The 10,964-nt window shown below is 71.3% G+C and overlaps 1 protein-coding gene across 1 annotated transcript in view; it reads left to right on the top strand.

The window, feature by feature from the left end:
• Positions 1 to 10,577, top strand: part of PCNX3 (pecanex 3) — a 33,036-nt gene extending 22,459 nt beyond the window's left edge. Inside the window, exons 35-43 of the mRNA XM_075059272.1 lie at positions 1,646 to 2,207; positions 4,270 to 4,540; positions 5,582 to 5,605; positions 6,778 to 6,842; positions 6,937 to 7,024; positions 7,785 to 7,883; positions 8,091 to 8,160; positions 8,305 to 8,377; positions 9,422 to 10,577. Coding sequence (XP_074915373.1) covers positions 1,646 to 2,207; positions 4,270 to 4,540; positions 5,582 to 5,605; positions 6,778 to 6,842; positions 6,937 to 7,024; positions 7,785 to 7,883; positions 8,091 to 8,160; positions 8,305 to 8,377; positions 9,422 to 9,574 — 1,405 coding nt within the window. The 3' untranslated portion in view covers positions 9,575 to 10,577. The remainder of the gene's footprint in view (positions 1 to 1,645; positions 2,208 to 4,269; positions 4,541 to 5,581; positions 5,606 to 6,777; positions 6,843 to 6,936; positions 7,025 to 7,784; positions 7,884 to 8,090; positions 8,161 to 8,304; positions 8,378 to 9,421) is intronic.
• The last annotated feature ends 387 nt before the right edge of the window (positions 10,578 to 10,964 follow it).

Below are 10,964 nucleotides of genomic sequence, written 5' to 3'. Positions count from 1 at the left end.
GGTTCACAGGGTCTGGGGGTCTTGCACAGGGTCTGGGGGGGGCTTGCATGGGCTCAAAAGGGGTCTCACCCAGTCCCTGGGGGTCTCACATGGGTGCTGGGGGGGCTTGCACAGGGGTTGGGGGGGGTTCGCAGGGTCTGGGGGGGCTTGCATGGTCTCAAAGGGGGTCTCTCCCAGTCCCTGGGGGTCTCACATGGGTGCTGGGGGGGCTTGCACAGGGTCTGGGGGTCTTGCACAGGGTTTGGGGGGGCTTGCTCGAGGGCTGGGGGGGGCTTTGCACAGGGTCTGGGGGGGCTTGCATGGGCTCAAAGGGGGTCTCGCCCAGTCCCTGGGGGTCTCACGTGGGTGCTGGGGGGGCTTGCACAGGGGTTGGGGGGGGTTCGTAGGGTCTGGGGGTCTTGCACAGGGTTTGGGGGGGTTGCTCAAGGGCTGGGGGGGTCTTGCATGGGCTCAAGGGGGGCTTGCCCAGTCCCTGGGGGTCTCACATGGGTGCTGGGGGGGCTTGCACAGGGTTTGGGGGTCTTGCACAGGGTTTGGGGGGGTTGCTCAAGGGCTGGGGGGGCTTTGCACAGGGTCTGGGGGGGCTTGCACAGGGTTTGGGGGGGCTTGCTCAAGGGCTGGGGGGCTTTGCACAGGGTCTGGGGGGTCTTGCATGGGCTCAAGGGGGGCTTGCACAGTCCCTGGGGTCTCACATGGGTGCTGGGGGGGCTTGCACAGGGTTTGGGGGGGGTTCGCAGGGTCTGGGGGGGCTTGCATGGTCTCAAAGGGGGTCTCTCCCAGTCCCTGGGGGTCTCACATGGGTGCTGGGGGGGCTTGCACAGGGTCTGGGGGTCTTGCACAGGGTTTGGGGGGGCTTGCTCGAGGGCTGGGGGGGGCTTTGCACAGGGTCTGGGGGGGCTTGCATGGGCTCAAGGGGGGCTTGCACAGTCCCTGGGGGTCTCACATGGGTGCCGGGGGGCTTGCACAGGGTTGGGGGGGGTTCACAGGGTCTGGGGGTCTTGCACAGGGTCTGGGGGGGTTGCTCAAGGCTGGGGGGGCTTTGCACAGGGTCTGGGGGGGCTTGCATGGGCTCAAAGGGGGTCTCGCCCAGTCCCTGGGGGTCTTGCCTTGGGGGTGCTGTGTGTCCCCTGGGGGGTCTCTCATATCTCCCGGGGGGGAGTCTCGCGTGTCCCCTGGGGGTCTCCCATGTCTCCCGGGGGGGGTCTCTCATGTCCCCCGGGGGGTCTCTCCTGGTCCCTGGGGGGTCTTGCATGGGCTGCGGGGGTGCTGTGTGTCCCCTGGGGGGTCTCCCATGTCTCCGGGGGGGGGTTCTCGCGTGTCCCCCGGGGGTAGCCCATATCTCCCGGGGGGGGTCTCGCGTGTCCCCCGGGTGTCTCCCATGTCTCCTGAGGGGGTCTCTCCCAGTCCCTGGGGGTCTTGCCTTGGGGGTGCTGCCTGGTCCCTGGGGGGTCTCCCATATCTCTTGGGGGGGGTCTCACGTGTCCCCCGGGGGTCTCCCACGTTCCCCGGGGGTCTCCCCCGATCCCGGGATGCCTGGGGGGGGGTGTCTCCCCCGGTCCTTAGGGGTCCCGCGTGTCCCTCTGGGGGGGTGCCCATCCCTCTCCCCGCGGGTCTCACGCCCCCCCCCCCGGTTTCTCTCCCGCAGCGTGGCGGTGGTGCGGCCGGCGGAGACCCCCCTCTTCGGGCCGGGGCTGGCGGTGGGCCAGCGCTTCCCGGGGGGCGAGGGGCTGCGGGAATTCCTGCTGGCCAAAGCCATCAACGGCGAGAACGCGGCGGGCCGGGGGGGCGCCTGGGGGCCATGGCGGCCCGGACCCGCCAGCAGTACCTGCAGGAGCTGGCCCGAGCCCACGCCACCGGCCCCCCCCTGGCCGCCCCCCACCGGGGGCTGCCGGTTTTGGGGGCCGGCGTCGAGGGGGGGGGCGGCGGCGGCGGGGGGGGTTTGCCGGGGGTGGCGGGGGCCGTGGTGTGGGGGCGAGGGCGCGGGCGACCCCGGGGGGGGCCGAGGTGCCGTGTCTGCTGGGGGTGGCGGCGGAGCGGGTGGTGGTCGCGGCCCCCCCCCCGCCGGGGTGCTCTTCAGCTGCGCCTGCCGGGACGTGCTGGGGTGGGCGTTCGCCGAGGGGCGCCTGGAGCTCTTCTATGGGGCGGGGGACTGGCTGGGGCTGCGCCTGCCCCACGGCGTCGCCCCCCAAGTGGTGGCCAGGCTGCAGGTGAGGGGGGGGGGGGGCGATGGGGGGCAATGGGGGGGCAATGGGGTAGGGGTGGGGGCAATGGGGGTGTAATGGGGGTGTAATGGGGTGGGGGGGGGCAATGGGGTGTAATGGGGCAGGGGTGGGGGGCATGGGGCAATGGGGGGGCAATGGGGCAGGGTGGGGGCAATGGGGCAATGGGGTGTAATGGGGGTGTAATGGGGCAGGGTGGGGCAATGGGGTGGGGATGGTGGGTGCAATGAGGCAGGGTGGGGGGCAATGGGGTGTAATGGGGCAGGGGTGGGGGGCAATGGGATAGGAGTGGGGGGCAATGGGGGTGAAATTGGGCAGGGGTGGGGGGCAATGGGGCAATGGGGGGGCAATGGGGCAGGGGTGGGGGGCAATGGGGGTGTAATGGGGCAGGGGCAGGGGGCAATGGGTTGGGGATGGTGGGTGCAGTGGGGCAGGGGTGGGGGGCAATGGGGGGACAATGGGGTAGGGTGGGGGGCAATGGGGCAATGGGGCAGGGTGGGGGGCAATGGGGTGTAATGGGGCAGGGGTGGGGGGCATGGGGCAAGGGGCAATGGGGCAGGGTGGGGGGCAATGGGGGTGTAATGGGGGCAGGGGTGGGGGGCAATGGGGTGGGGATGGGGGTGTAATGGGGTAGGGTTGGGGGGCAATGGGGTGTAATGGGGGTGTATGGGGCAGGGGTGGGGGCAATGGGTGGGGGATGGTGGGTGCAACGGGCAGGGTGGGGGGCAATGGGGCAATGGGGGTGTAATTGGGCAGGGGTGGGGGGCAATGGGGTGGGGACGGGGTGTAATGGGGTAGGGGTGAGGGGCAATGGGGGGCAATGGGGTGTAATGGGGCAGGGGTGGGGGCAATGGGGGTGTATGGGGCAGGGGTGGGGGGCAATGGGGCAATGGGGGGGCAATGGGGCAGGGTGGGGGGCATGGGGGCAATGGGGTAGGGGGGGCAATGGGGTGTAATGGGGCAGGGGTGGGGGGCAATGGGGTGTAATGGGGTGTAATGGGGCAGGGTGGGGGCAATAGGGCAATGGGGGTGTAATGGGGGGTGTAATGGGGTAGGGGTGGGGGGCAATGGGGCAGTGGAGGTGTAATGGGGGTGTAAGGGGTAGGGGTGGGGGGCAATGGGGCAATGGGGTAGGGTGGGGGCACAATGGGGCAGGGTGGGGGGCAATGGGGTGGGGATGGGGGTGTAATGGGGTAGGGGGTGGGGGGCAAGGGGCAATGGGGGGCAATGGGGCAGGGTGGGGGGCAATGGGGCAAGGGGTGTAATGGGGGTGTAATGGGGCAGGGTGGGGGGCAATGGGGCAATGGGGTGTAATGGGGTGTAATGGGGCAGGGTGGGGGGCAATGGGTTGGGGATGGTGGGTGCAATGGGGCAATGGGGTGTAATTGGGCAGGGTGGGGGGCAGTGGGGCAATGGGGGGGCAATGGGGCAGGGGTAGGGGGCAATGGGGCAATGGGGTAGGGGGGCAATGGGGGTGTAATGGGGCAGGGTGGGGGGCAATGGGGGGACAATGGGGTGGGGTGGGGGCATAATTGGGCAGGGTGGGGGGCAATGGGGTGGGGATGGGTGGGTGCAATGAGGCAGGGGTGGGGTGCAATGGGGTGTAATGGGGCAGGGGGTGGGGGGCAATGGGGTAGGAGTGGGGGGCAATGGGGGTGAAATTGGGCAGGGGTGGGGGGCAGTGGGGCAATGGGGGGGCAATGGGGCAGGGGTGGGGGGCAATGGGGGTGTAATGGGGCAGGGGCGGGGGGCAATGGGTTGGGGATGGGGCAGGGTGGGGGGCAACGGGATGGGGGTGTAATGGGGTAGGGGTGGGGGACAATGGGGCAGGGATGGGGGAGGGCAATGGGGGCTGCAATGGGGCAAGGGTGGGGGGTGCCGTGGGGCAGGGGTGGTCGGGGGGCTGCTGTGGGGCTTGGGGAGGGCAGTGTCCCACGGGGGTCACCCCACGGGGTCACTGTTGGCGTTCCCGGGGGTCCCCCACCGGGGGTCACCGCCGGGGTCCCCCCAGCTCACTCCCCGTCCCCTCGTGTGTGTGTCCCCCCCCCAGGCGGTGACCCGTGGGTGCGAAGCTCGGGAGCTGGCGCTGCCGCGGGGGGCCGGGGGTCGCCTGGGGTTCCGCGTGGACGCCACGGGGGTCGTGACGGCCGTCACCCGCTTCTCCTTCGCCGAGACGGCGGGGCTGCGCCCCGGCACCCGCCTGCTGCGCGTCGCCCACCACCCCCTGCCCACCCTGGCCCCCCGCCGCCTGCGGGCCCTGCTGCGGCGCCCAAGGCCCCCCTCACCCTCCTGCCCCCCGACCGCGACGGCCGGCCCCGACGGTGGGTGGGTGGGGGGCGATGGGGGGGACTGGGAGGGAATTGGGGGGTTGGGGGGTCTTGGGGGAATGGGGGGGGAATGGGGGAATGGGGGGGTTGGGGGGTCTTGGGGGAATGGGGGGGAATGGGAGGAATGGGAGGATTTGGGGGTCTTGGGGGAATGGGGGGAAATGGGGGGGATTGAGGGAACTGGGGGGATTGGGAAGAATAGGGGGTTGGGGGTCTGGGAGGGAATGGGGGGGTGGGGGTCTTGGGGGAATGGGGGGGAATGGGAGGGAATGGGGGAACTGGGGTGATTGGGAAGAATAGGGGGTTGGGGGCCTTGGGGGAATGGGGGGTCTTGGGGGAATGGGGGGGAATGGGGGGGACTGGGAGGGAATGGGGGATTGGGGGGTCTTGGGGGAATGGGGGGAACTGGGAGGGAATGGGGGGGTTGGGGGGTCTTGGTGGAATGGGGGGGACTGTGGGGAATGGGGGGAACTGGGAGGGAATGGGGGGGATTGGGGGGTCTTAGGGGAATGGGGGGTCTTGGGTGAATGGGGGGACTGGGAGGGAATGGGGGGATTGGGGGGTCTTGGGGGAATGGGGGGAAATGGGGGGTTGGGGGTCTTGGGGGAATGGGGGGAATGGGGGGATAAGGGGGTCTTGGGGAATGGGGGGAATAGGGGGAAATGGGAGGGAATGGGGGGATTGGGGGGGTCTTGGGGGAATGGGGGGGATTGGGGAGAATAGGGGTTGGGGGTGAGGGGGAATGGGAGGGACTGGGGGATAAGGGGGTCTTGGGGGAATGGGGGGAACTGGGGGGGATTGGGGAAATGGGGGGGACTGGGGGGAGCTCTGAGGGATATGGGGGTTGTGGAGAATGGGGAAATGCCAGGGAGGGGGCACTGGGGGGCTACAGGGAGAAATTGGGGGGTGGGGGGAGAAGTGGGGGGGCATGGGGACACGGGGGGGGGGTGTGCAGGGACACGGGGGACGAGTGGAGCCAGGACCAGGACACCCCGTGTGTCCCCCCCCGTGTGTCCCCCCCCCGTGTCCCCCCAGGAGTTTCTCGGAGCTGTACGCCAGGTCGCTGGAGCAGGCCGGGGCGCGGGGGGGACCCCGGGGGGACATCGGGGACACCAGCGACACGGGGGACAGCGGCGACAGCAGCGACGGGGGGCCGGGGGGGGGGAGGCGGGGGGGCTGCGCCCCGACACCCTGCGGCTCCTGCGCTCGCTGGCGCTGGACGAGGAGAGCACCCCCTTCCCCCCCCGGGGGGGGCCCGGCTCCCCAGGGACCCCCGAGACCCCGACCGACCGCCCCCCCGGCCCGTGAGTGACCCCGGACATGGGGAGTCCCCCCCTTGCGTCCCCTGGGACCCCCCCAATCCCATGGGACCCCCCCCCAAATCCCCTGGGATTCCTCCCAACTCCCTGGGCCCCCCCCCCCCAATTCCCTGAGACCTCCCCCCAGCTCCCTGGGACCCCCCCCCGACACCCCCACAGCCCTGGGACCCCCCCCGGATCCCCTGGGGCCCTCAGATCCCCTGCCCCCCCTCAGATTCCCTGTGACTCCCCCCAAATCCCCTGGGACACCCCCCCCCAAATCCCCTGGGACCCCCAAATCCTCTGGGACACCCAGTTCCCCTGGGACCCCCCCTCCCCTGGGACCCCCCCCCGAAGCCCATGGGACCCTCCTAAAACCTCAGGGACCCCCAAATCCCCTGGGACACCCCCCCCAAATCCCCTGAGATTCCTCCCAACTCCCTGAGACCCCCCCCAGATCCCCCCAATCCCCTGGACCCCCCCCAGATCCCCTGGGACCCCCTCCCAGATTCCCCCCAATTCCCTGAGACACCCCCCCAGCTCCCCTGGGACCCCCCCAGATCCCACCAACTACCTGGGACACCCCCCACATCCCCTGGGAGCCCCCCAGATCCCCTGAGGTCCCCCCACATCTGCTGCCCCCCCCCAGATTCCCTGGGACCCCCTCCAGATCCCCTGGGACCCCCAGTTCCCCTGGGACCCCCCCTCCCCTGGGACCCCCCCCGAAGCCCATGGGACCCCCCTAAAACCTCCGGGACCCCCCCCAAATCCCCTGGGAAGCCCGTGTGCCCCCCCCCCATGCCCTGGGCAGCTCCCCATGCCCCCCCCCATGACCATGACCCCTGTGACCCTCACCTCCGTGACCCCCCCTGACCCTGACCTTGCCCCCCCCCCACGACCCCTGACCCCCCCCCGTGACCCCCCCCCAGGCAGCCCCTGGCCGACCCGACGCCCGACCTGCTGCTGCCGCACCGCAGCCCCCCCCGCCCGGCGACCCGGTGAGCCCCCCCCCAATTCCCCCCTCCCCCTGTGTCACCCCCCCCTCGGTGTCCCCATGTCCCCATTGACCCCACTATTTCCCACCCCCCCCAGGGAGCCCCCCCGGACGCCGGCGACCCTGTGGCCCCCCCTGAGCCCGGCCCCCCCCTGGCCCCGTCGCTGCGGCATTCGCTGGGCAGGCGTGAGTGGTCCCCGACCCCCCCCCCCCCCCCGTGTCACCCCCCCCCCCCGTGTCCCCCCCCCTTGTCCCCCATCCCGTGTCCCCCATCCTGCATCACTCAGCGGCATCCCATGTCCCCCCCCCCCCCCCCCCAACCCCTGGGGGTGCCCCCCCCATTGGGGTGTCCCCCCCCTTGGGGTGTGTCCCCCCCCACTGGGGGGTGTGTCCCCCTTGGGGTGTCCCCCCCACATTGGGGTGTCCCCCCCCCTCATTAGGGTGTCCCCCCCATCCTGCATCCCACATCCCACATCCTAGAGGGGGGGTTGACCCCCCCACCCCACCCCCTGGGGGTGTCCCCATCCCCTGGGTGCCCCCCCCCCATCCCACGGGGATCCCCCCCCCCCCAGATCCCCTGGGACCCCCAGTTCCCCTGGGACCCCCCCTCCCCTGGGACCCCCCCCGAAGCCCATGGGACCCCCCTAAAACCTCCGGGACCCCCCCCCCAAATCCCCTGGGAAGCCCGTGTGCCCCCCCCCGTGCCCTGGGCAGCTCCCCATGCCCCCCCCCCATGACCATGACCCCTCACCTCCGTGACCCCCCCCGACCCCCCCCCATCCCCTGGGTGCCCCCCACCCCCACCCCCCAGGGGTCCCCCATCCCCTGAGGGTTCCCCCCCTTCCTCCCCATCCCCCGGCCCGGGGGGGGGTACCCGCCATCCCATGTCCCATGGGGGGTGTCCCCAGTGTCCCCCCCACCCCATGGTGCCCCCCCCACCCCCCAGTGCTGTCGGGGGCCGGGGAGCCCCAGGAGGAGGAGTGGGACGCCATCGCCCGCCTGGCCACCGCCTGCAGCGGCATCCTGGAGGCTTTGGCCCGGGGGGGTGAGTGGGGGGGTCCGGGGGGGGGGGGTCAGGGGACTTGGGGGGGGGGGGTGGTCTTGGGTGGGAGGGGGTTGGGGGCGAAGGGGGGGCTGGGGAGGTGGTCTTGGGCTGGGAAGGGGGTTTTGGGGAAGGGGAGGCTGGGGGGGGGGGAGGTCAGAGCCCCCCTATGGGGGGGGTCTCACGTCTCCCCCTGTGCCCCCCCCCCAGGGCAGCAGCTCCCGGACCCCCCCAGCGCTGGGGCCCAGCAGAGCCTGAGCCAGGCGGCCCCTGAGGATGAGTAAGGAGGGGGGGGGCAGATGGGGGGGGGACTTGGGGGGGTCAGGGAGGGGCTGGGGGGGGACATCGGGGGGGGGCAGAGGGGGGCTGGGGGGGGGTGTCCAGCTACAGTCCCCCCCCCATCTCGCCCCCCCCCCCCCCCCAGGTCCCGGAGCCTCTCGGAGAAGGTGGCGCAGCTGGAGGCGACGCTGAAGCGGCTGCAGGAGGATCTGCAGGAGGTGGGGGGGGCACTGGGGGGGGGGCATGGGGCTGGGGGGGGCTGGGGGGCATCGGGGGGGGGGGCGTGGGGGGCTCCGTGGGGTGCTGTAGGTCTCTGTGGGGCTGAGGAGTGGATCTCTGTGGGTCTCCGTGGGGCTGAGGTGTGGGTCTCCATGGGTCTCTGTGGGTCTCCGTGGGTCTGAGGCACGGGTCTCCGTGGGTCTCCGTGGGTCAACGTGGGGCTGAGGCGTGGGTCTCCGTGGGTCTCTGTGGGTCTGAGGCGTGGGTCTCTGTGGGTCTCCATGGGTCTGAGGTGTGAGTCTCCATGGGGCTGAGGTGTGGGTCTCCATGGGTCTCTGTGGGTCTCCGTGGGTCTGAGGCACGGGTCTCCGTGGGTCTCCGTGGGTCTCCGTGGGTCTGAGGCATGGGTCTCCGTGGGTCTCCGTGGGTCTGAGGCGTGGGTCTCCGTGGGTCAACGTGGGTCTGAGGTGTGAGTCTCCATGGGGCTGAGGTGTGGGTCTCCATGGGTCTCTGTGGGTCTCCGTGGGTCTGAGGCACGGGTCTCCGTGGGTCTCCGTGGGTCTCCGTGGGTCTGAGGCATGGGTCTCCGTGGGTCTCTGTGGGTCTGAGGCGTGGGTCTCCGTGGGTCAACGTGGGTCTGAGGTGTGAGTCTCCATGGGGCTGAGGTGTGGGTCTCCATGGGTCTCTGTGGGTCTCCGTGGGTCTGAGGCGCGGGTCTCCGTGGGTCTCCGTGGGTCTCCGTGGGTCTGAGGCGTGGGTCTCCGTGGGTCTCCGTGGGTCTGAGGCGTGGGTCTCCGTGGGTCAACGTGGGTCTGAGGTGTGAGTCTCCATGGGGCTGAGGTGTGGGTCTCCATGGGTCTCTGTGGGTCTCCGTGGGTCTGAGGCACGGGTCTCCGTGGGTCTCCGTGGGTCAACGTGGGGCTGAGGCATGGGTCTCCGTGGGTCTCTGTGGGTCTCCGTGGGTCAATGTGGGTCTGAGGCGTGGGTCTCCATGGGTCTCCGTGGGTCTGATGCGCGGGTCTCCGTGGGTCTCCATGGGGCAGGAGCAGGAGGCGCAGCAGCGGCTGCGGGCCGAGGTGCGGACGCTGCGACGCAGCAACCGGCGGCTGCAGCAGGAGCAGGAGGACGCGGCCGCGCAGCTCAGCCGGGTGACGCGGCTGCTGCAGCCCCCCCCGGGGCCCCCCCCGGCGCCCTAGGGACCCCCCGGGACCCCCCCCCCCGACCTCCTGGGGCTGCGGGCAGCACCCTCGCACGTGGGGCACGCGCCCGTGGCAGAGCCACGCTCGGCCGGCCGTGCGGGCACCGTGCGTGCTCGTGCCCCGTGCACGCTCACCTCGTGCGCGCGGCCTGCACGCTCACGCCCCCCGTGCGCACCGATCCTGCACCCACCGTGCGTGCTCGTGCCCCGTGCACGCTCACCTCGTGCGCGCGGCCTGCACGCTCACGCCCCCCGTGCGCACCGATCCTGCACCCACCGTGCGTGCTCGTGCCCCGTGCACGCTCACCTCGTGCACAGGCCGTGCACGCTCACACGTGCACTCACGCCCTGTGCACGCTGACCTCATGCACACCGGCCGTGCACATGCCGTGTGCGCCCCGTGCACGCTCACACCCCTGTCCGCACCGATCCTGCACGCACCGTGCACACTCACGCTCTGTGCACGCTCACCTCATGCGCGCTGGCAGTGCACAGGCCGTGCACGCTCGCACCCTGTGGACGCTGGCCACGCGCACCCCGTGCACGCCCTGTGCACGCTTACACCCCACGCACACCCCACGCACGCTCACATCTCACGCGCTCACGCCCTGCGCGCACTCACACCTCACGCACACTGGCCGTGCGCGCCCCACGCACGCTCACGCCCTTGTGCACGCTGATCCTGCACCCACCGTGCACGCTCACGCCCTGTGCACGCTCACACCACGCACTCGCCCCGCACGCCCCCACCCCGTGCGCGCTCACGCCCTTTGCACGCTCGCCTCGTGCACGCCGACGAGGCGCACCCCGTGCACACTCGCCCCCCCTCCCTGTGCCCCTGCCCCTCCCCCCCGGCCCGGGCGCCCCCCACTAACTGTGAAACCAAAGCTGTGACGACCCCCGTGTCCCCCCCCCGTCCCCCTTGTGTGACACTGGAGCCCCACCCGGGAGGGGATGTGCTGGGACCCCCCCAGCCCCCCCCCCCAGCAATAAAGCCTTTGGCCTCAGCAGCCCCCCAGTCTGTGATGGGGGGGACCCTATAGCCAGAGACCCCAGCCCCTGCTCCCTATAGACCCCCACCCTCTATAGCCCCCCATCCCCTATAGCCCCCCCACCCTTTATAGACCCCCCATCCCCTATAGCCCCCCCATCCCCTATAGTCCCCCCACCCTCTATAGACCCCCGCACCCCCTATAGCCCCCCCACCCTCTATAGCCCCCCCCACTCTCTATAGCCCCCCATCCCCTATAGTCCCCCCACCCTCTATAGACCCCCCACCCCCTATAAGCCCTCCCCACCCTCTATAGCCCCCCCCACCCTCTATAGCCCCCCATCCCCTATAGTCCCCCCACCCTCTATAGACCCCCCACCCCTATACCCTCCCCACC

The sequence above is a fragment of the Buteo buteo genome, chromosome 29 (genome assembly GCF_964188355.1).
Source record: "Buteo buteo chromosome 29, bButBut1.hap1.1, whole genome shotgun sequence".
In the NCBI taxonomy this organism is placed as follows: Eukaryota; Metazoa; Chordata; class Aves; order Accipitriformes; family Accipitridae; genus Buteo; species Buteo buteo.
Note: the sequence above shows the minus strand (reverse complement) of the source record. Positions and strands in the feature narration are given on the sequence as shown.